The sequence below is a fragment of the Mesoplodon bidens genome, assembly GCF_964165515.1.
Source record: "Mesoplodon bidens genome assembly, chromosome: 11".
NCBI classification, from domain to species: Eukaryota; Metazoa; Chordata; class Mammalia; order Artiodactyla; family Ziphiidae; genus Mesoplodon; species Mesoplodon bidens.
Window position 1 is genome coordinate 57,556,658 of NC_138167.1, and position 24,702 is coordinate 57,581,359.

At 40.8% G+C, this 24,702-nt stretch overlaps 1 protein-coding gene across 3 annotated transcripts; it reads left to right on the forward strand.

Annotated features, from left to right (window-relative positions):
• On the forward strand, positions 1-24,702 carry SYCE3 (synaptonemal complex central element protein 3). Of its 3 annotated transcripts, none has more exons than XM_081248147.1 (3): positions 1-90; positions 6,767-6,875; positions 24,069-24,702. In XM_081248147.1, exons 2-3 carry the CDS (start codon positions 6,767-6,769, stop codon positions 24,266-24,268), a joined length of 309 nt encoding a protein of 102 aa, XP_081104273.1. In that variant the 5' UTR covers positions 1-90; the 3' UTR covers positions 24,269-24,702. The 3 variants fall into 3 exon arrangements, with proteins under 3 accessions (XP_081104273.1, XP_081104274.1, XP_081104272.1); XM_081248148.1 differs by lacking the exon at positions 1-90 and adding an exon at positions 576-695; XM_081248146.1 differs by lacking the exon at positions 1-90 and adding an exon at positions 2,762-2,848.

Here is a 24,702-nt window from a genome sequence, read left to right on the forward strand (position 1 = left end):
GGGGAGGGGCGTCATTCTGAGGAGCCGCCTCAAGTCTCAGGCTGCTGAGGAGGGCAGCCGAGCGGGAACCCGAGCGTCGGAGAGCTGGAGGTGAGCGAGGCCAGCCCGCCTGGGGGTCCCGGACCCTCCCTTGGCGCCTCGACCCCCGAGTCACGGCGTCCCCAGGCGGTGCCGACCGCCTCACGCCAGACCGGTGGGGCGCCTACCGCTTCCTCACCCACCCGGCCCTCAACCCGGTCCCGTCACGCCGTTCTCCTCACGCCGCACCCCCGGCTCCTCACCCACACGTCCTCCAGACCCCCCACACCGCACATTCTGAGCTCTGTACACCTGAACCTCTCAGCCTCACGCCCCACCTGGACTCACATCACACACGTCAAATTCCCTCCCATCTGCACACCGGTAGGCGTGGTCCCAGACTCACACCGCTCAACTGCAGGACCACCACCCCAAGCATCCCCCACACATTCTGTTCCCATGCTGTTCACACCACGCACACGCCTCGCAGACTCGCCAGTCCAGGCTCCCCTCTCATCCTCTCACATTTCTCACCCCAGGAAGGATCCCAGCCTCCATGACAGCTCTTTGTGCTGGGCGAGCGAGACCCTCAGACCACAGAGAGGGCCCCAGGCCCTTGCCTTTCTCATGCCTCTGAATTCCTCAGTCGCCAGCACCTCAAACCTTCACACCCTAAGGTGACCCCCTCACCCCCACTTTCCCTTGCCCACCTCACCCCACAGTCAGACATTACCCTCATTCCCTTGGCTCTGGCGCTGGCCCGGGCCTCCTCTCCATCCTAACCCTGCGGTCAGCCTCGGCAGCCTCACCAGGAAAGAGTGCCATGGACCTTAATGCCATGGTCTTCCTCCTTCACTCCAGCTCACACCCCTTCCCTGGATCTGCTTTCCAGGCCCACCCTTCCTCTGAGATCTAGGGGTACCTTACCACGGCCTCCATCCTTCTAGGTGTCTCGTGCTCCATCCCCCAGCCTACCCGCCCCTCAGCTCCATGTCCCTCGAGGCCTCCGCTTTGTATCCACCTCTCATCTTACACACGCCTTCGTCGTGCCTCCACCGCGTACACATTTCAGTTCCCAGGCCAGTTACACTCCGTCCATGTTCTGTGTGCCACCCCAGGGTCCTGAGAATACCGTGCAGCCATGTGGCCTCAGCCACACTACCCCTGCTTCTCTGCTGCAGCTCTCTGTCGAACGTCTGTTCTCAGGAAAAAACCTTTTCATTGCCGTTCGTAGGCAAGCTGGAGACCTCAGACTTGGAACAGGGACTCGCCTGGACCTTTACCTACCTGACTCCACCCATACCTCTTTACCTTCCCTTCCCTTCATAGGGTAAGGTGACCATTCTCCTGTCTGAGACCAGTCCCTGCACCATCAGCAACCCTTTCTCCTGATTCTTCAGCCTTTTCTGTACAGCTAATCCTTTCCACACAGAACAAAGACAGGCAAGTCTCTGCCTTTGTTAATTTAAAAAACAAAAAACTTTCACTGTGTACCACCTTCTCACTATCTCCTGTTTTTTTCTACCCTCCTCATCTAAGTCTGCATGCCCTATCTGTTTTGTCTAGTGATCCATTAGTTCTTTTTTAAAAAAATATTTATTTATTTATTTGGTTGTGGCCGGTCTTAGCCGTGGCAGGTGGGCTTCTTAGTTGCAGCTCACCGGCTCCTTAGTTGCGGCATGCATGTGGGATCTAGTTCCCTGACCAGGGATGGAGCCCGGGCCCCCTAGACTGGGAGTGCGGAGTCTTAACCACTGCGCCACCAGGGAAGTCCCTAAATAGGATTATCTTATTCTAAACTTTTAATCTTATTCTAGGTCTAGCATATTTTTAATAGTAACAATGTTTTTGTTCCATTTATAAACTTAAACTTTTAATTATAAACTTAATGTATTCTACTTCTTTAAGTACCTCAATTGTCTTAATAACAAACCATCCTACCTTCTTATATAATTCTTTTTTTTTTAATTAAAAAGAAAAAGTTTTTTTGGCTACGTTGGGTCTTCATTGCTGCTCGTGGACTTTCTCTGGTTGCGGCAAGTGGGGGCTTCTCTTGTGGAGCACGGGCTCTAGGCTCGCGGGCTTCAGTAGTTGTGGCGCATGGGCTTAGTTGCTCCGCGGCATGTGGGATCTTCCCGGACCAGCGATCGAACCCGTGTCCCCAGCGCTGGCAGGCAAATTCTTAACCACTGCGCCACCAGGGAAGTCCCATGTAATTCTTATAAAAATCATAAGTAAAACTTATAAATATTGTAAACCTCAAGATCTCTTAAATGTCCTAGAACTGCTATAAACTTACTAAGACTGTGACTTAAAATTACAACCCATAATCAATTTCACATTTTAAACTCCAATGACAAAGCTGAGCTGCTGCTCTGGTAGACCAAATTCTCTTAAACATTCAAATGCATATAATACCAGATAGTCAGTGAGAGGCCTGCGTACCGCAAAAAAAAAAAAAAAAATTCTCAATACCAGATAGTCATAGTACAGGTATCACCTGCTTTGTGAAAGTTCACTTTACACCACTCCACTTTTATGAAAAACCTACATTAGTACCTGTTTCACTAACCAAAAGAAATATGAAGAGGATTTTGGCTTTTATAAAAAAGAATGTAAAAAATGAAAATAGCGTCCAGCATTTGTTTTGCAGCGAGCTGTATAGAGGCAGTGTGCACCCCAGCACTGAGAGTAGCACCGCCAAGCTCCTTCCCGGGGAACTACACTCTGCATCTCAGCATCAGGCTGCCACAGCTTTGAACTTTGTCTGTGAGCATCTGTGCTTTATCTTGGTTTATTTTGTGCGTTCATTAGCAAGATGTGTCCTAAGGTAATTGCTTCTTTGCCTTATGCCATTTTGGCTTATGAAAGGTTTTATACAAACACTCTAGTTTTGCATAGTGGGGAAACCTGTACTTCTAGATTTTATGCTCTTAATATTTCCTATCTTAGTTCCCTACCTTCCCAGAATTATGTTATTCACCCATATGATTTTTAGAGTTTCCTTCTCTTGTACTTTTTATTTTATTTATTTATTTTTAAATTGAGGTATAGTTGATTTACAACGTCGTGTTAGTTTCAGGTATACAGCACAGTGATTCAATTTTATGTATGTATATTTACATTCTTTTTCAGATTCTTTTCCTTATCGGTTATTACAAAATATTGAGTATAGTTCCCAGTGTCTTGTGCTTTTTAGAGTTGTCTTCTCAGCTTGCTGAGATTTCATAATGATCAGAGGACATTGGCTGGGGTTCAGTGACTCTGTAACAGTCTGCACTTGACTTCCAAAACATGACCCTCCTGGTTCTCCTTCTACCTCTCTGGCCCCTCTTCCTCAATCTCTTTGGCTGGTTCCTTTGCAGCTCCCCAGTCTTGATGTTGGGCCTCTTCTCCATCTGTGTTTTCTCCCTTGATCTCTCCCATTCTCATGTCTTTAAATATCGCCTATATGCTGATGACTCCCAAATTTCTATCTCTAGCCTACCTTCTCCCCTGAATTAATTTATTCAGCTGCCTACTCAACATTCCCACTTGGATGCCTCATAAGCATCTTAATATGTTCAAAACTGAGTTATTTCTTTCCCATGCAAACTATCTTCTTCCAGTCTTCCTCCGTCTCAGTTAATTGTACCACCACTTCTGGTTGCCCAGTCAAATACCCTAGCGTTGTCCCTGACTTCACGTTGACTCATCAGCAAATCTTGTCAGCCCTGCCCTCAAAATATACCCTGAACGGTCCTCCTTCACACTACTTGCATCAGTCCTATGCTGATCTGAGCTGTTACTATCTCTCACCTGCATTATTCCAGTGACCTCCTCCTAACTAGTCTCCCTGCCTCCACCCATGTCCATATACGCTATTCTCAATCTAGTGATTTATTAACATGTAAATCAGATTATCACCCTCCAGGCTTCCATCTCACTCAAAAAAAAAACCAAAGTCTTTTCAGTGGTCTCTAAGGCCCACCTCAACTTCACCCACCAAGTTTTGACCTTATTTTCTACTACTCTTCACTTCACTCTCTCTATACCAACTATACTACCCTTATTGCTCTTCCTCCAGCTCATCCAGCAGGCTCCTAGCTCAGGGCCTTTGTTCTTACTATTTCCTCTGCCTGGAATGCACTTTCCCAACATATCTGTATGGCTCACCATTCTCTCACTTCCTCCAGCTCTCTAGTCAAAATCACTTCAGCAAGGCTTTCGCTGCACACTTATCTGAAATACAGCCACTACCCTGTACATACTCTCTCCCACCCTCCACCTCCGGTTGACTTTTTTTCTTTAGTACTTATCCCCTCCTTATATTTATTTCACTCATTAATCTTGTTCAAGGATTTTAATGTTTTGTTCACTGCTGTATCTTCAGATCTAAAATAGTACTCAATAAATAAGTGTTGAATGTATGGATAAAATAATATAAGTGGAACTTTATAATGAATTGAGCAAGCAGTCCACACAACTTAGATATGAAGTATGTAATTACCTACTTCTTTGCCTTCACGTAGATTTTTGTAACCACCCACATGATAGAATTATTTTACTCCATTTTGTACTTCCTTAGCTCTTTGGTAAGAAAACTGTAGAGATTTTTAACTTTCCAGAGTTTTGTGTTATTTTCATGGATATCTTTTCATTACATCTCTTGTAAATAATAATCTCTATTTGCAAGAGATTATTATTATATTTAATAATATCTCATTACATTTTGGATCTCTTAAGGCTTTCAGCTATTTTGTCACATCTTGGAACTAGATGAGAACAGGGGCAGTTGGGAGCTAGATTATGAAGGATCTTATATCCATAGTAAAGAGGTTGTATTTTATCCTGAAAGAAATAGGAGCGGGCTTCCCCTGGTGGCGCAGTGGTTGAGAGTCTGCCTGCCGATGCAAGGAACACGGGTTCGTGCCCCGGTCCAGGAAGATCCCACGTGCCGCGGAGCCGCTGGGCCTGTGAGCCATGGCCGCTGAGCCTGCGCGTCCGGAGCCTGTGCTCCGCAACGGGAGAGGCCACAACAGTGAGAGGCCCGCATACCGCAAAAAAAAAAAAAAAAAAAAAGAAATAGGAGCTATTGAAGGATTTCAAACAGTGTGACATGGTTAGTTTTGTATGTTAGGAAAGGTCACTCTGGGAGTGAACTGGAAAATAGATTGGACAAGAGGAAGTTACAAGCAGGGAGACCAGTTAGGAGTCTATGACAATAGTCCTAGTGAAAGATGAATAGAGCCTGTACCACTAGTTCCAAACTTTATATTTTTAGCTTCAACCTATCTCCTGAACTCCAGGCCCATGTATTCAACTGCCTATATGTATCTCCAGTTGGAGGCCTAATAGGCATCTCATAGTAGTAACGTGTTCAAAATAGGGCACCTGGGAATTCCCTGGCGGTCCAGTGGTCAAGACTCCGAGCTTCCACTGCAGGGGACACGGGTTTGATCCCTAGTCCGGGAACTAAGATTCCACATACCACACAGCATGGCCTAAAAAAAAAAAAAGAGAAAAGCAAAGCACCTGGTTTACCTTCTAATCTGCTCCTGTCCTACTCTTCCCCATTTCGGTTAATAACACCACCATCCATTAAGTTGTTCTCACCAAAATTAGAAGTCATTTTATTTTCTCTCTTCCCATCACTTGCCCCTGCAAACCTTGACACAAGTCCTCTACCCAATTCTGTTGGCTTATCTTCCAAAATATAACCAGAACACTTCATTTCTCACTATTCATATTATCACTGAAGTCCAAGCCACTGTCATCTCTAGACCACTTTAGTGCTCTCCTGCCTAATTGGTCTTCCCACTCTTTCCTCCTCTCCACCTTCTGCAGCAGTCCATTTTCCAAACAGCAGCTGAAGTCTGCTGTTACCTTAAAACATAATCACATAATCCCCTGCTCTCTCAACCTCCAGTGGCTTTTCCCGCACTCTCAAAATAAAACCAAAGTTCTTGCCTACTTAGTTGATCTCATGTCCTATCACTCTTCTCCTCAACTCCATTCTCTATTCCTTAAAACACACCAGGGACACTCCCACTTTTTCTTGAGCCATTCCCTCTGTCTAGAACTCTTCCCTTAGATCTTCACATGACAACACCTTTTTGTCATTCAAATGGCAGTTCAAATGTCCCTTCATTAGAAAGGACTTCTTGAACTTTACAAGCCAAAGCATTTCTCCCCATGAAAAATCTTTATTACACCATCCTTTTTATTTTCTTTGTAGCAGTGACCACAAACTGAAGGTATCTTTATGAAACTGTTAACTTGGCTATTATCAGTCTCTCTCCCTGGAATGGAAGCTCCATGACAGCATCCAGTCTGTTTGGATCCTCAGATACACTGCAGTGTCCCCAGAGCCATAGTAGATGTCTGGCATATAGTAGATGCCCAGTAAATCTGTAATCAATGGTGGATAATGGAATGGACCTCAATTAAAGCAGCAACCTTGGAGAGAGGGAGGAAGGCAGTGATAGGAGAGACTTTAAAGAACTGGGCCAGGCTACGATCTCCACAAGGGCAGGATTCAGTGTACTGGTGGCTCTCAAGCACTGGCCCTTCCTGACCCATAGATGATTTAATGTTTATTCCATAAACAAATAAAATTGGTGAGTTTCAGTGACCCCTTAGGTCAGGAAGATAAGAGGAGTTAAAGATGACCTAAGTTTTCTGGCTTGGGCTACCCAGCTGTGAGTAGTGGTGCTAGAATTGAAACACTGGTCTGTCTCACTGCATCTTCTCTCTGTGCACTGCCTAGATGGCTGATTCTGACCCTGGTGAAAGAAACTATGACAACATGCTGAAAATGCTGTCAGACCTGAATAAAGACTTGGAAAAGCTATTGGAAGAGATGGAAAAAATCTCAGGTAAGATGTTTTCCCAGGCAGGGTACCTTCACCCTTCTTTCCAAGAGCTCAAATCCTCCCTACACTCCTAAGCTCAAATCAAGTGCCTTCTCAACCAGGTCTTCCCTGACTACTTTTCAACTTCTACACCATATAACTACTGTACCACAAGATTTTACAGTAACCGCTGAATATTGCCTTGACTCGTTTTCTGATTATTTTGTGTGCGTTTGCATCTTATTTCTGCAAATGGGCTGTTATCTATTTTTTGTGTGTGGTACACTGGCCTCTCACTGCTGTGAGAGCACAGTGCACAGGCTCCGGACGCGCAGGCTCAGCAGCCATGGCTCACGGGCCCAGCCGCTCCGCAGCATGTGGGATCCTCCCAGACCGGGGCACGAACCCACGCCCCCTGCATCGGCAGGCGGACTCTCAACCACTGCGCCACCAGGGAAGCCCAGGCTGTTATCTTTTTGAGGGCAGAAATAGTGACTTCTTCTTTTGTAACTGGGCACACAGTACCATACCCAAGCTCAAGTACTCAGCAAATGGCAAATGATGTTAATATAACACCTGTGAACAAAGTTGGAACATACTTTCTGTGAATTATTTAAATAAGAAGAGTTCAGAGTAATAGTGCAAAGACTGGTGAGGTGCTGAAATGGGAGGTACAGCCAGTGTAATGAAGCAGCAGTAGAGTTCAACAAATTTCTCCATTTTGGGAAAAAACTGTTTGTCTGTTATTTTTTTTTATTTTTATTTTTTTGCGGTACGTGGGCCTCCCACTGTTGTGGCCTCTCCCGTTGCGGAGCACAGGCTCCGGACACGCAGGCTCAGCGGCCATGGCTCACGGGCCCAGCCGCTCCACGGCATGTGGGATCTTCCCGGACCGGGGCACGAACCCGCGCACCCTGCATTGGCAGGCGGACTCTCAACCACTGCGCCACCAGGGAAGCCCTGTCTGTTATTTTATTCAACATGTTTCCACTAAGCGGTAACTAGCAGTGGTAGTGATACCATTATAAGTTCTTTAATTTGTTCTTTACTAGTTCAGAATATGTGTAATTCTTATAATTGTGTGAGCCTAAGTTTTGCTAGAGAAAATCATAATGTAAAACAAATTTTAGAAAGCCTGCATACTCTACTCAAACGAAAACAAATTATTTTTAAGGACATTATTAGTTTATAAATAATCTCCATTTATTACAACAGTCTTCAGAAAGTTTCTGCTTAGAAATGTTTGCAATTTTGTGCCCATATACTTGAAAGTCTCATATATACCTTGCTAAAAGGTTCACTGTAAGTTATTTAATTCCTTCAATCTGATTAAATAGTCTCTTATTTAACATCATTTACTAAGCACCTACTATGTGCTTTTCTAAGAATACAAAGTTGAATAGAGATGCTCCTTCATTAGAAGAGGTGGGCAGGGGCCAGAAACAGACATCAAGATGACTAATTATAATTTAAATATATAAATTAAAATTAAATCACATTTTAAATTTATGTTAAAATTATAACCTGGGAAATGCTAATAATGGAGTATACCAAGTCCAGGGAGGGAGCAGAGAAGAAGGAGAGTCTGACTGCCTAGGGAAGCAAGTGAGGCTTTGAACAGAACAGAGCACTAGGGAAGCAGCAGGGATTGGACAGATGGGGTAGGGCCCGTGGGTAGGAGGAGATAGCCAAGGCTGTGTGCCCGTGAGGGAAAGACTGGCATAGTCAAGAAGTCATATTTGTGCATGAGATTCACAGGGAAGCAGGCCAAAGAAAGAAGAGGCTGAAAAGGTGAGAAGAAGGGTCTTCAGTGCCAAGCTAAAGAGGTTTACCTTTCTTGTTTAGGTGATAGGGAGCCATTTGGGATTTCAGGGAAGACACTTGCCTTTTGAAAAGATACCTCTGGTAGCAGTGTGAGAGGTGGTTCGGAGGGGGAAGACTAGAGGCAGGAAGGCCAATTAGGAATGTTCTGCAGAACTAAAGGCTAAAAAGGAGCTAGCCTTACCTCAGGCGTGGCACTGAGAACAATAAGAGAATAACAGATTTCTGTGATAGCATCTATTATTGATTTGTAAGAGCTCTTTATGTATTAAGACTTGTTCAAAATTGTAGTAAATATTTTTCCCAGTTTGTTATTTTCCTTTAATTTTGTATATGAAGCTTTGGTAAACATAAGTCATATGTAGTAAAAATGTATCAATATTTTCCTTTCTGATTTATTCCCATTGCTGTGATGCCTAGAAAATCTTTCCCTAATCCAAGATCAGTGAAATAATCATTTATATTTTCTTCTACTTTGTGTTTGTTTTTTCTTTCTTTTTTTAAAAATAAATTTATTTATTTATTTTTGGCTGTGTTGGGTCGTCTTTGCTGCACACGGGCTTTCTCTAGTTGTGGTGAGCGGGGGCTACTCTTTGTTGCAGTGCGCAGGCTTCTCATTGCGGTGGCTTCTCTTGTTGCGGAGCACAGGCTCTAGGTGCGTGGGCTTCAGTAGTTGTGGCACACAGACTCAGTAGTTACGGCTCGCGGGCTACAGAGCAGAGGCTCAGTAGTTGTGGCGCACATGCTTCGTTGCTCCGCGGTATGTGGGATCTTCCCGGACCAGGGCTCGAACCCGTGTCCCCTGCATTGGCAAGCGGATTCTTAACCACTGCACCACCAGGGAAGCCCTGTTTGTTTTTTTAAACATTTAATTCTAAACTATCTGGTGTACCAAAGGAACCAGGCTGTGTACTGCATTTTTATTTAGATTCACTAGAGACTCTCTTTTTGGCAAATAATTCCAACAGTAATTAAGGTAATAGTTAAGTAAGTTATTAAGTAATAATAAAAGTTAATATTGCTAAGATGATATTACTAAGGTAATAGTGTTGTAAAAAAATGCTCTCTCACCTTAGAGACAAGGTTGACAGGTGTTTATATGGAAACAAGTCACATAAAAGACTTAGCTTTGACAATTTTAAAAATTTGTCTTTTAAGTTTTCTAAGTAAACCTGAAATTGATAGATTCAACTATTGTATTTAAGCATCTGCACATCCTGGAAGGCTTGTGTACTTCCTTTCTCACAGAAATAAAACAAATGTAGCCTGCATCTGCTTGGCATGAATGAGGCTTCTGTTGTGCATGATTCCACATCCCCTCCCCTTGGTGCTTTTCCACATCACATTCCTTGAGTTGATGGAAGGTCCATTAATTCCCCTTTAGCTTATTCTTTCCTTCATTTTAGTTGCACATATTTTCCTCTTTTTATTATTCTATTTTTATATAAATGTTCTGCACAGTTGTCTAATTTGGGGGGCAATATACATCTTTCAAAATTTTTCTTTAGCAGTTTATCAGCTGGTAAATATATGTTTTTATCAACATATAAGCAACCACAGGTTAAATAGTATTAAAATGTTTTGTAAAATTCACCTTTTTTGTAATTTCTTAAGTAAACAATACGTTCTTGGGTCCACGGACTCAAATCCAACGGTTGAGAACAATAAAATATTTTTCTACCTGAAGTGTAAGCAGCAGAACTATTTTGTCATAGTGTCCCTAGGTCAAGTTAGGACAAATATTGTTGACAGAAGTAGCATGATTTTGGGCCATGATGAATCTCACACCCTTACCCTTTAGCTTAAATTTAAAGTGAAGCCCAACACGTAAGTTCTTGGCCTCTGTTGCCCCTGGGAAGGCTCTTGCCCAATTTTTCCAGTGACCACACAGGGCAAGGAAAATCACCAAACAAGCAGTCATCAACTATCAAAAGCACCAACCAGCAAATAAATGTAAGTGTGCATATTTATAGGTATTTATATAAATATATATGCTTATTTTAAACTATTAAGTATATATGCATAACTTAAGCAATATTAAAAAGCCAAATCATCTTGACTCCAAGGCTTAAAGTTTCTCTTTCTGTTCTCTTGAACTTAAGTCAACTCATGACCTAGGATACAGTAGAAATTTAGCTGTAGAACGCCTTATGGGGGTGAGCCTTGAGAATGTAAAATTTCTCAGGTAGAAGGAGAGATTCTAACTTGGTTTCCCTCATCCCCAAATCCATCCCATCCTATCCTGTTAGTTTAGAAGTCATTTCTTTATTACTCATGACGTTTTTATATATAGTAGAGCAGAGATAGCTAACCTGTTATATAATATGTTAGGTTTTATGGCTTATCACACTGGTTTCATTATTATTAATCAGTGAGTTCCCCTTCATTATTCTTTTTTCTTTCCTTTTTTCTTTTTTACCTTTTCTCACATGTTTATTCTCAAGATGAATAATAGCTTCATTTAATATTTTATTTGGAATTGTGTTAAACCTATATGTTAATATAGAAAGAATGATATATTTTTAACATTAAGCATTCTCAGGTAGGAATGTGGTATTTCTCTCCAATTATTGCAGTGTTCTTTAACATGTCTCAAAGGGTTTTGCAATATTTTTCTCCAGATTTTTTTTGCCTTCAATTTTATTTTATTTTTTCCAGTTTTATTGAGATATAATTGATATATAATATTGTATAAGTTTAGATTGTATAACATAATGACTTGATATATGTATATATTGCAAAATGATTACCCTAATACATTTAGTTAATATCCACCACCTCACATGGTTACAAGTTATTTTTTCCCTTACAACGAAAACTTTAAAGATACTATTCCCTTAGTAACTTTCAAATATACAATGCAGTTGGTTAACTATAGTCATCATGCTGTTCATTACATAAAAATGTGAAATACTTCACAAATTTGCATGTCATCCTTGCACAGGGGCCGTGCTAATCTTTTCCGTATCATTCCAATTTTAGTATATATGCCGTCAAAGGGGGCACTCTCCAGATTTTTCAGTACATTTACTTCTGTGTTTCTGTTCCTATTATAAATGGGGTGTTTTTCTATTTTATTTACCAAATAATTAATACTAGTGTATAGGAAGGCTGTAGATTCTTGGATATTTTATATTATTCTAATAATAATAATAGTAGTAGTAATTTTATTATTCATAGCTTATGTTTATTGTTTACCATGTATTGGTCTCTTTACCATATGCTTTACACACATTATCTCATTTATTCTTCCTAAGAAGTTTATGGGGGAGAGACACTATTATTATTTCCACTTTACATATGAGGAGGAAATTAGAGCTTACAGAGTTTACATAACTTTTTCAGGGAATTCCCTGGCGATCCCGTGGTTAGGATTCAGCGTTTTCACTGCCAGGGCCCGGGTTCAATCCCTGGTCAAGGAACTAAGATCCCACAGGCCGTGCAACACGGCCAAAATAAATAAATAAATAAATAAATAAATAAATAACTTGCTCAAAGGCACTTGGTCAAACTGTAGTAATATCCAGTTCTACTCAGCCTAGTCTTCTGTCTTGTTCTGTATTCTGAAATTATACATATAGTATTTGTAAACAACTCTTTATTGAACAGTTAATGGTGAAACTACTAGAGATAACTTCTGATAACTTTTTCAATTTCTTCTTTGGTTAATGCTTTAAGATTGTGTCAGTTTGTGTATTTCATTTATCCTCCCACTTCATCCATTTCATCAGTATTTTCTAATTTATTAGATTACTGCTATATACAGCATTATTAGCATTTTAAAATAAATAACTATTATTAGATGATTATAATGAATAATCATGTTTATTATTTAATAAATATTAATAATTCGTAAGTTGATAATTATTAAATAAACAATGACTTTTAAAAGAAATGTTGCATGTACATTGTTTTTAAAATCCAAAGTAAATTCAATTAAAATAGAAAATTACAAGGAAAGTTTAAAATCAGCAAAATCCAGCCACTCAGAATTAACTACTGTTAACACTGGCAAACATGATTCCAAGTCTCTCTCTATGCAAAAACAGAATAATGGACCAATATGGGATGCATAGAGGAATCTTTTTTTGACAGATACACTTTAATGAAAATGGAATCATACTATACAAGCTACTTTTAAAATAAAGAGTACTACCTTTAATTTTACTTAAGAATTTAAATTGAAGTGAAACTCAAGAAATCCTTTACTTAAAATAAATATTTCTTCACCATAAAAACTATACTAAAATTAAGAAAGTTCGTGGGGAAACGTTAAGGAAATTAGTGTTATTTCTTCAGTTGTATCTTTTATCTTTATTCAGGATCTAATAATACTAATCAGTAATATTTATGCCTTACTTATTAATTGCTAGATCCTATACTAAGCACTATATGAATTTGTTCATTTAATCCTCACAACAATTTTTGACATATAGGGATTGTTATTATCCCTATTTACAAATAAAGAAACTGAGGCACAACTGTCCTTCGTTATACTATTACCTGTATTTGTATATTATCAAGTACAAATAATGTTTACATTAACAATAACGTTTACAACATTTACACTCTATTCTGTAATCATAATTCCTAAGGTTGTTGAGACTCACACATTCTGTATTCAAATAATTCAAAGAGTTAAACCTAGTAACTATAGCTTTGGACATTGTATTCCTTGAATTCATAAATGCTTAAGAATATATCTGTGTTTATAACTGGATGGTAACTTGGTTAGGTATATAATTATTTTCTTTATAACGTAAAATATGTTTTCAGCATTTAGTGACACTGTGAAGATGTGTGAAACACTCTGCCTCTTAAAAGTGACTTTTCTGCCTGTAAGATTCTTTATTCTTGGAGTTCTATACTTCACCAGCATAAGATTGGTGTTAATACCCTCTGACATATTTCCTAGGACATGTTAGATCTCTAGAGCTGTAGATTTGAGTATTTTTTATTTATTTATTTTATTTAGTTATTTTTGGCTCTGTTGGGTCTTCGTTGCTGTGCGCGGGCTTTCTCTAGTTGCGGTGAGCGGGGGCTGCTCTTCGTTGTGGTGCGCAGGTTTCTTATTGCGGTGGCTTCTCTTGTTGTGGAACACAGGCTCTAGGCTCGCGGGCTCAGTAGCTGTGACTTGCAGGCTCTAGAGCACAGGCTCAGTAGTTGTGGTGCGCGGGCCTAGTTGCTCCGCGGCATGTGGGATCTTCCCAGACCAGGGCTCGATCCCCTCTCCCCTGCATTGGCAGGCAGATTCTCAACCACTGCGCCACCAGGGAAGCCCAGGGCCAGTTTTATATAGAGGTGGAGATATTCTACACACTGTCAAAAATATAATCACAGAGCCAGTGCAAACGGTATAATGTACCAATATAAACTGGTGTAGCCGTTATGGGAAAGAGTATGGAGGTTTCTCAAAACATTAAAAATAGAACTACCTAGGGGCTTCCCTGGTGGCGCAGTGGTTGAAAGTCCGCCTGCTGATGCAGGGGACATGGGTTCGTGTCCCGGTCCGGGAAGATCCCACATGCCACGGAGCGGCTGGGCCCGTGAGCCATGGCCGCTGAGCCTGTGCGTCCGGAGCCTGTGCTCCGCAACGGGAGAGGCCACAACAGTGAGAGGCCCGTGTACCGCAAAAAAAAAAAAAAGGAAAAAAGAACTACCACATGATCAGCAATTCCCCTTCTGGGTATATATCCAGGAAATTATGCAAGAAGAATGCGTTCTGGAGACGTAATGTACAGCATCATGACTACAGCTACTATGATATTGTATACTTGAAATTTACTATAAATGTAGATCTTAAGTGTTCTCTCCATACCAAAAAAAAAAAAAAAAACCCACATAACTGTGAGGTTTTGGAAATGTTAATTAGCTTGATGATGATAATCATTTCACAATGCATACAATATCAAAAGATCACATCATACACCTTAAATATATACAATTTTTATTTGTCAATTATACTTCAATAAAGCTGGAAAAATATAATCCCAGAGCTCAAAGACTGAGGGGTTAAAGCACCGTTCATTCATTCATTCATTCATTCAACAAACACTATTTTTAAAATATATTTATTAATTAATTTATTTAGGCTGCGCTGGGTCTTAGTGGCAGCATGTGGACGCTTAGTTGTGGCATGCATGTGGAATCTAGTTTCCCGACCAGGGATCAGACCTGGGCCCCCTGCACTGGGAGCACGGAGTCTTACCCACTGGGCCACCAGGGAAGTCCCAACAAACACTTTCTAAATAACTACCTATGCCAAGCCCTGAGCTCAAGTTGCTTATAATCTAATGGAGAAATAAATGTACAGACCCATAAATGCAACATACTATGTTATTTGCTATAATAAAAGGATATTAAAATTTCAGTGAGATTTTGGATGAGTGGCTGAAATCTGTGTAGTAAATTGTGGAATTTTTTAAGAGGAGGTATGGAGCATTCCTCTGAAGTATTGTGAGGAGTTCCCCAGATAGACAGGTGGTAGGGAAGGCTTTCAGACAAAAAGAACAGTTTGTGCCAAGAAACAAAAGTATAAGAAAGCTGGTTGGACTTAGGGTTCAATTACTGTTGAATACACTACAAGTGGAAGTGATAGAGAGTAAATCTAAATGAATCTTCTGGGGTCAGATCATGAAAGATTTTGTGTGCCACACCAAGAAATCATCCTACAGGCAACAGGAATAACTGAAGAAAGTTAGGCAGTGGAATGACATGAAAAGATAAGTGTTTTAGAAAGATTCTGTAGCAGTGTAAAGGACATTGGGAGCTAGCTCATCAATGACCTAACCAATAAATACATGAGATGATAAGCCACTGTTAGTGAAAGTCCACAGAAACAAGAGTCAACATATTTACATCTCCAAGAACTATAGATGATGTCGGATGCAGCCTCCTCAAAATCCAAAATCCTACGAACAGTGAGTTTCAGGCACTTTAAACTTTCATTAATGCTCTCCTCAAAATCTTTACAGGTTTTCTAGCTTCCAACAACTGTCCCATTCCAAAGCTACTCTTACATTTTAGGTTTTTGTTACAGCAGCACCATACTCTCAGTACCAAAATCTGTATTAGTTATCTCTTTGCTGCATTACAAATTAACCCAAACTTAGCAGCTTAAAACAAGAAACATTGATTATCACAGTTTCTGAGGGTCAGGAATCTGAGAATGGCTTAGCTGCGTGGTTCTGGATGTGGTTTTCATGAGTTTGCAGTCAAGTTCTAGGTCATGGCTTCAATCTCTGGATACTTGACTGCATGCTGGAGAGTCTCCTTCCAAGCTCACGTAGCTGTTGGCAGGAGGCTTTCTATGTAACCTCTCCACAGGGCTGGTCATGTAATAACTTCCCTCAGAGCAAGTGATCCAAGAAATATTTATATATATAATAGAGAGAGAACCCAAGACAGAAGATACAGTCTTTTATCATCTAATCTTGGAAGTGACATACCATCACTTCTGCCATAATCTGTTGGTCACATGGATCAACTCTGGCACAATGTGAGAGAACTACAGAAGGGTGCGGCTACCAGAAGGGTGGGACTCCTGGGGCCAACGTGGAGCTAATTACCGAATTTATTATGTAGAACATAAAACACATATTATTGGAAATAGTAAAGCTTAGCAAGGTGGCTGCATATAAAATCAATGTACAAAAGTTAATTGCATTTTTATATACCTGCAGCAAAGAATTAGAACATACTTTTTTTAAGGCACGGTTTATAATAGCAACAATAACAGTAACACAAACACGTACATCTATGAATTACCTTGGAAGAAGTTTAACAAGAAATATGCAAGGCCTATATGCAGAAAGTTACAAAACTTGACTAACAGATATTAAAGACCAAAATAAATGGAGCTATAGCTACCTTCATGAGTAGAAAGAAAATATAATAAATGTGTTCATTCTCCCCAAATTCCATCCAAGGCTTCAAAGTAGTTCTAATAAAAATCCTAATAGGGTTTTTCATGGAACTTGACAGGTTGATTCTAAAACATTTATTGGAGACTTGGGCTTCCCTGGTATTGCAGTGGTTGGGAGTCCGCCTGCCAATGCAGGGGACACGGGTTCGAGCCCCGGTCCAGGGGGATCCCACGTGCGACGGAGCAACTAAGCCTGTGTGCCACAACTACTGAGCCTGTGCTCTGGAGCCCACGTGCCACAACTGCTGAGGCCCGCGCGCCTGGAGCCGGTGCTCTGCGACAAGAGAAGCCACCGCAGTGAGAAGCCCGCGCACTGCAACAAAGAGTAGCCCCCACTTGCGGCAGCTGGAGAGAGCCCGTGCACAGCAACGAAGACACAATACAGCCAAAAATAAATAAATTAATTAGTTAGAAATAAATAAATAAAACATTTATTGGAGACTTAAGAGCCAAAAGTAGCTAAGATACTTCTGAGAAAGACAAGGACAGGGGATTCACCCTACAATTAGCAAAGTTTATTATAAAACTATATAATTGATAGTGTCATATTGGCTTAGGAATAGACAAGTTGAGCATCGGAGTACAACAGAGAGCCCAGAAACAGATAGACACACACACAGAGTTTTCTACATAACACAGGTGACATGGAAGATCAGTGGAGGAAAGAAGGGACTATTTGACAGGTAAGCTGGAAGAATTGGTTGTGAATAAGAATAAAAATTTAAAACGGATCCCTGCACACACACAAACACACAGTAGCTTCAGAGTAATGAGAACTTAATTATCAAAAATAAATTTTAACGTTTGGGAAGAAAATAAGGGAGAATATCTTTGCAACTTTGAAGGTTGGGTAGAATTTTCTAAACAAAAGGCAAAAAGTGCTAAATACAGAATAAAAGATTGAGAAATTGAACTACACTAATGTTAAGAACTTCTATTCATCAAAAGTTAATTTAAAGGTCACTTCCTCAGTGAAGTCTTTCCCAAGCACCCTTCTTGAAATTGCAGATCCTTTTTTCCTAGCATCCTCAACCCTCCTTCACTGCTTTATTTTTCTCCTTAGCACCTGTTACCTTCTAACACACTGTATAAGTTTACTATAGGCACTATGTAAGTTTGTTATTTAGTATATAATGGTCATGAGAGCAAGACTTTTTGACATTTTTTCTCATTGCTCTGTCCCCAGAACTTAAACAGGTGCTGACCCATACTAGGTGCTTGATAGATATTTTTTCAGTTGAATGATGTGTCTTAACTCCCTGACTTTTTATGCATTTTGAGAAAGCTTGTGTCTTAAGCCTCCTGGCATCTCCCTTGCGTAGTTCAATGCTAACAGTGAAATCGTATTTGGAATGTGCTTGTTTCCCTTGGTACCCACTTGCCTGGCACAGTGAAGAGAATATAGTATGTTTTCTATATTTGTGATTGACTTTGTTCTCTTCCATGTCTGTCTGCCATAGTGGATCCCCATTTGTTATTTCCTAATGAGTCTGGTTTATTTGTTAGTTTGTTTCTCTTTATGGTTCTCTGGCAGAAAGGTTGACACCATATTTCTCAGTTCATAGCGTGTTAGCGTCACTGGCCCATGTAACAATCCTCACTTATTTGTTTATTTATGCTCTTTTTTTTATTCCTTTTTTTGGTATATCCCTTTTTATGTGTTTCTGTAAAATTCATACTTTTTGTTTTATATCTCCAGCTTGTATCTTACTTTTTAAACTCAAGACTATGTTATGAAGACCTATTTGAGTAGCCATGTGTACATGTTATCTATTACTTTTAACTGCAATATAGTATTTATTCCATGGTGAGCCACTACTTTTTGCTTCTCCATTCTTCCCAGTGATGGACACCTAGATTGCCTACAACTCTTCATCACAAAAACAATGCTACAATGAACATCTTCACACATCTATGCTCAAGGACCTGTGTAATCATTTTAGGGGTTACCAGATGACCTCACAGAACGACTGAGTCAGACTCTGTTCCAACCAGCAGTGCCTGGGGGTTCTTAGATCCCACGAGCTCACAGACACTTGATATTATCCAGCTTTCTAATTTTGCCAGTCTAATAGGAGTAAAGTGATATCTGATTGTTTTAGTTTTTACTTCTCTAATGAATTCCAGATTCTCTTCAAATGCTTGTTAGTCTTTTGGGTTTCTTCTTAGGGAATGTAAGAAGCAGTGGAAGCAGTGGACCATAAGCAGCTAAAAACATGCACACAGGTGCTTGATTACTTGGGTAAAATCCTGCCTGTGCTACTTATTAGCTGTATGACTTGGGCAAGCTGCTTAACCTCTCTGTCCATTTCCACTTTTGAAAAATGAAGATAATTATAATATCTACATCTTATATTTAAATAAATTGTTACCAAAGTGAATTCACATAAAATTAACTATTTTAGAGTATACATTCAGTGGCATTTAATACATTCATAATTTTGTGCAGCCACCAACTCTGTCAAGTTCCGCAACATTTTCATCACCCAAAAAAGACACTTTGTACCCATTAAGCAGTCACTCCCATACCTCTATTCCCAACCCCTGGCAACCACCAATCTGTTTCCAGTCTCTATGGATTTACCTATTCTGGATATTTCATATAAGAGAATCATATAATATGTGACATTTTGTTTCTGGCTTCTTTCACCTAACATAGTATTTTCAAGTTTCACTTGAATACTGTAGCATATTATGAGTACTTTATTCCTTTATATGGCTAAATAATGTTCCGTGTATTCATCCACTGATGGATATTTGGGTTGTGTCCCAATATTTAACTATTGTGAATAGTGCCACCATGAACATTTGTATACGAATATTTGTTTGAGTGCCCATTCTTTATTGTTTGGGACACTATCTAGGAGTAGAATTGCTAGGTCATATGGTAATTCTATATTTAGCTTTCTGAAGAATGTCAAACTGTTTTACACAATGGTGCATCATTTTACAACCCCACCAGCAATGTACAAGCGTTCCAATTTCTCCACATCCTCACCAACACTTGTTATTTTCCAGGGTTTTATTTTGTTGTTACTGAATTTCTTTTATTGATTTGAAGTAATTTCTTGTATATTCTAGATATTAACCCATTATCAGTTTTAAGATTGTAAATTTCTTCTATCATTTGTATGAAAATTTTGTCCATGTTGTCCTTAGTAGAAAAAAAATTTTTGATAAAAAGAAATTCACCAGTATTTTGCCTTATGGTTTGTGGTTTTTAAGAAGTCCCTAGATCACAGGTATTCTGCTAAATTTTGATCTATAAATGTTATTTTATCTTTCATATTTATGTCTTTAATCCATCTGGAGTATACTGTCCTTTTTTTCTCCTTTTTTCAGGAGACGTATATTTCTGAAGGATTTTTTAGTGTTACTTTCATCATATACTAAATTCCATATACACTTAGGTCTGTCTCCGAGCATACTATTTTCTTTCATTGGTCTGTTTGTCTGCATCACACTATTTTTTTTAAAAAGGGCTTTAGGGAATTCCCTGGCGGTCTAGTGGTTAGGACTCTGCACTTTCACTGCTGAGGGCACAGGTTCAATCCCTGGTCAGGGAACTAAGATCCCACAAGCCACTCAGTGTGGCTAAATAAATAAAACAGGGCTTTATAGGATGTCTTGATATCTAATAGAGTATATTCCCCCTTTTAGCTGTTATTTTTTTAAGATTGACTTGACTATTGGACCTCTTTTCTTTCATATACACTTTTATAATTTACAAATACTGTTAGTTTTATCTCTTACCTTATACCTCTTATTTCTTTTAAATGTTTAAATTCCATTTACCAACATCTTCAATACCCATAACATTATTAGAGGCATCCTTGTTTGATTCCCAAAGGAATTTATCCACAGTTTCTCCATTAAGTATAATGTTTGCTGTAAGTTTTTGGTGTATCACCTTTGCTAGGTTAAAATGTCTCCTTCTATTCCTAATTTGTTAGTTTTGATCTTCTGAAATCACAAATAAGTATTAAACTTTATTAACTGCTTTTTTTTGCATTAACTGAGATATTACTATGATTTCCCCCTTTTATTAATGTGGTTAATTATGCTGATTGATTTTCTGATACTCAACTATCCTTGAATTTCTTTTACAAACTCTACTTGATCATAACATATTATTTTAACACATTGTTAGGTTTGGTTAGGTCATATTACATTAGGATTTTACATCTATTTTCATGTGAGACAGACCTATAATTTTTTTTATATAATCTTTGTCTGGTTTTAAAATAAACCAGCTTAGGGAAAATTATGTTTTTATTTTTACTTATCTCTATTCTCAAATTTTCTACAGTGTAAATGGAATACTTCTATAAAATGCTTTTCTTAAAAAGTTACACCAGGGGACTTCCTTAGCAGTTCAGTGGTTAAGACTCCGAGCTTCCAGTGCAGGGGGCGCAGGTTCGACCCCTGGTTGGGAAACTAGGATCCCACATGCCACGTGGTGCAGCCAAAAAATTAAAAAATAATAATAATAATAAAATAAAAAATTTAAAAAGTTAACACCAGTCCATACAGTCAGCTTATCAGTCTTCCCTCTTTTTCTAATTTCTGGAATCACTTACGTTAGATAAGAATTAACTGTTCTTCCACAGTTAGGTGGAACTCATCTTTAAAACCATTTGGGACCTGAGATTTGAGGAGGTAGACCTTCACCATTTACATTTTAAAATGTTGATTCTTCTATTTTGCCAGTGGTGTGAATTAGCCTGTGGGCTGTAAACTCCAGGCTTATCTTCATCCCTTTATGCCTGGCTCAATTAGCCTTGACATTCCTGTTCTCTGCTTCTACCTCTTCTACTGTCAGAATAAACCTACTCGCTGCATCCCTCGTTAGTCCTCCCTCTCCTACACAGATTTTTGGAACACTTTATCCTCATCCTTTACTGAACCCTGCATCTAGTGCACATCTTGACCATTTTTTAAATTTCTGTGTGAGGACCTGGCCCTACCCAGCAGGTTATCAGAGTTTGTGAGGCGAGTCCTAACTAGCCTCTCAGAATAGCTGCTGTTCAGGCCCCTCCAGAGATTAGGACCTTGGCTTTGCTACTGCATAGGCCTTACCAAAAGCCCCCTGAGAAGGCCTGCCCTCACTACCTGGTCTAAAATAAGACTCTTCCTGTCCCATTTCTCTGTCACAATACACGTTGCTTCGCAGCTCCTTTCACAATGTGTAGTTGTCTTATATGTTTATTATCTGTCTCCTCCCACTGCAACTAGTATAGAAGCTCACGAGGGCAGGGATGTGTCTATCCTGTAGTAGACAGCTGTATCATCAGGGCTGCCTTAGCAAAACGCCGACACAGAGCAGGTGCACAATAAACATTGAATGAATGAAAAACTCAGGCGACATATATTTCCAAAGGATTTTCAGATGATTGTGAGTCCTTCCTATTCTATATTTTCTTTTTTTTTCCCCCTTGGATCAAACCATAAGAGGGCTATGCACTTGATATAGTGTTTTAGTGTCTCACTGAATTGCTCTTTCTGAAGTGTGCTTTGGTACTGTGCCACCAGCTTTCTTTTACCAGTGCCTACAGCTGTAGACATAGAAGAATGTCTTTCTATAAAATGCTTTAAAGTAGGGATGTTGTCAAGGACATTTTCCATTATGTTACACACCTCTCATGAAATATACCTATAAGGGAATTCTTTCTTAGGGTAAAAGTGTCTTAAACAATGGGTTTGTTTTTATTTTATGGTCACTGAATCTTATAACCGAGCATGTTTCCTTCTCTGCTTTGACCTCAGGAAACTCAGGACTAGAATTTCAGCTGCTATGTAGGACTATATGAGGTTCATTTCTGTGAGCTGTTTTGTTTTGTTTTGTTTACCCACCCTAGTTCTTTGTCCTGAATACCTGAATTATTTATTTTATAGTAAGAGTTTCTCCTTTCTTGAGCACCTAATATGTTGGAGACAGGTTACATACATCATCGGTTTAATCTTCACAGCAAAGCCATGAGATCTGGACGTTTTCCGTCCTTCACATAAGAGGAGATGAGGTTAGTAAGTTTAAATCATTTACTCCAGGTCACGCAGCCAGTGAGTGGAGAGCTGGGAAGCAGACTCTGCCCTGGCTTCAAGTCCATGCTCCACCTGCTGCTCAGGTGGCCTCACATGGTGGTCTACAGGCTTCCTGCACCAGAATTACCCAGGATGCTTGTCAAGATGAAGGTTCCTGGGCACCATTCCCAACTTGCTACACAAGAACCTTCTTTGAGTTCTGAGAGGGGCCAGTGGTCTACATTTTAACAGGTGTCCCAAGTGACTCTCATACTTCCAGAAGATTGAGAATCCCTGTGCTAGCTATATATCATATGCCCTCTGTCTGTTGAGGTGTACTGCACGTATCTTTCTAACAATTTTTCCCTAAACATACAGATGCCACTTTCTATAAAACTTCAAGTCTGCCACACTGCTGACCTCGGTTGTGTGTAGACATGCATGTGCATTTGTTATTAATCATTCTGCCTATCTCTTTTTTTTTTTTCATTCTGCTTGCGGGATCTTAGTTCCCTGATCAGGGATTTAACCCACGGCCTCAGCGGTGAAAGTGTGGAGTCCTAACCACTGGACTGCCAGGGAATTCCCTGCCTATCTCTTCTTTGGTTAATTTCCTGAAGGACATAGTTTCCCAGAGTCTCCAGCATTTTTTAACCCAGACAGGAGAAGTTCTAAGGAGATGTATTTACTGCACAGAGAGACAACCCTGTTCTTCGTTCTAAAGGGGAGAACCACACCAGTGGGGGGCAGGTGCTGCAGAGGGAAGGGGTAGAGGTGGGGCTTCTGCACACACCATTGGATTTGTACAGGAATCACATGTTCACCTATAGGCCCAGGGGATGCGGCCCTCAAGTTGCTCTCAAAGGGAAAGAGCAAGAAGGGTGGTCAGTGCAGTGGTGAGCGCCAAAGGACACCTGACATGGAACTCGGCAAACCTTCCCAGGAGGAGGAGCCCCTGGACTGGCCTTATTGAAAGCAGAGAGGTGCCAAGGTGGAGGTAGGCAGGCATCCCAGGCCAATGAGCATGAGATAACCTGAGGCTCTAGCCTTGGAGGAGTGGGAGCCGTCAGCCCTACCTGAGTATGTGAGCTTGGGCGGGGTTATGACTTCTTGGGGGTCACCCGGCAACCACTAGCTGTGAACTGCAGATAGGTGAGGACCTGTGTTTACTCTCATTTTTCCTAACATTTCATGTCAGATTGGCCTCCAGCCTCTTAGTGTCGTGGGCTGGTGTATCCAGAAGTTAAGACTTGTGTGAGATTAGGGAAGGTTCATGACTGCTCTGTGCAGAGAGGAGTTTTAATAGGGTTGTCATGAGCCCTGTAACGCATGGCCGACCCGCTTTCTCTCCTTCGAGTAATTGGGTGACTCAGCACGTCCTGTCCCCAGGATGCTGGGCATGAGGGGAGGCGCCCCCTGTGGCCTGACCAGGGCCTGTCTGGTTGTTGCAGTGCAGGCCACGTGGATGGCCTACGACATGGTGGTGATGCGCACCAACCCCACACTGGCGGAGTCCATGCGGCGGCTGGAGGACGCCTTCCTCAGCTGCAAGGAGGAGGTGGAGAAGAACTGGCAGGAGCTGCTGGACGAGGCCAAGCGCACGCAGGAGGCCCACCCGCCCTGCGCAGTCCGAGCAGGCTTGGCAGAGTAGCAGCGGCCCCGGAGCAGGGCTGTGCCCAGAGCTTGTTTCTCAGTAAACTTCTTTCCAAGCACAGCCTAAGGACCCTTTCTGTCCCACCCAGCTGCATATCAAACCTTGTGGACAGCACGTGAGAAGGGCGAGGTGCAGAGGCTCTCGATGAAGTAGACGTACTCAGTGCCAGTGGCGCCGAACTTAGAATAAAAAAACAAAAAGGGAGCCAGACGGGGACAAACCAGGTCAGAGGGTGGGACAGGCAGCAGTATTCAGTCAGATTTATTTACCTTCCTACAGTGAGTTCCTAAGCGAATAAGGGGGAACATTAGTTACTCGGTTGTGTATTTGGGGCACCAGGCTGGGCACTCTCGGGTGTGTCCTTATGTTCTCACAGCCCCGTTTCAGACAAGAAAAGCAATGTTAGACGTCTCTTCCAATCCACACAGCTA

Bases quoted from the DNA above. Each gene is read 5' to 3' on its own strand.
- SYCE3 (XM_081248146.1), top strand. The intron at 6,876-24,068 runs GTAAGATGTTTT...TGGTTGTTGCAG, and splicing joins AGAGATGGAAAAAATCTCAG to TGCAGGCCACGTGGATGGCC.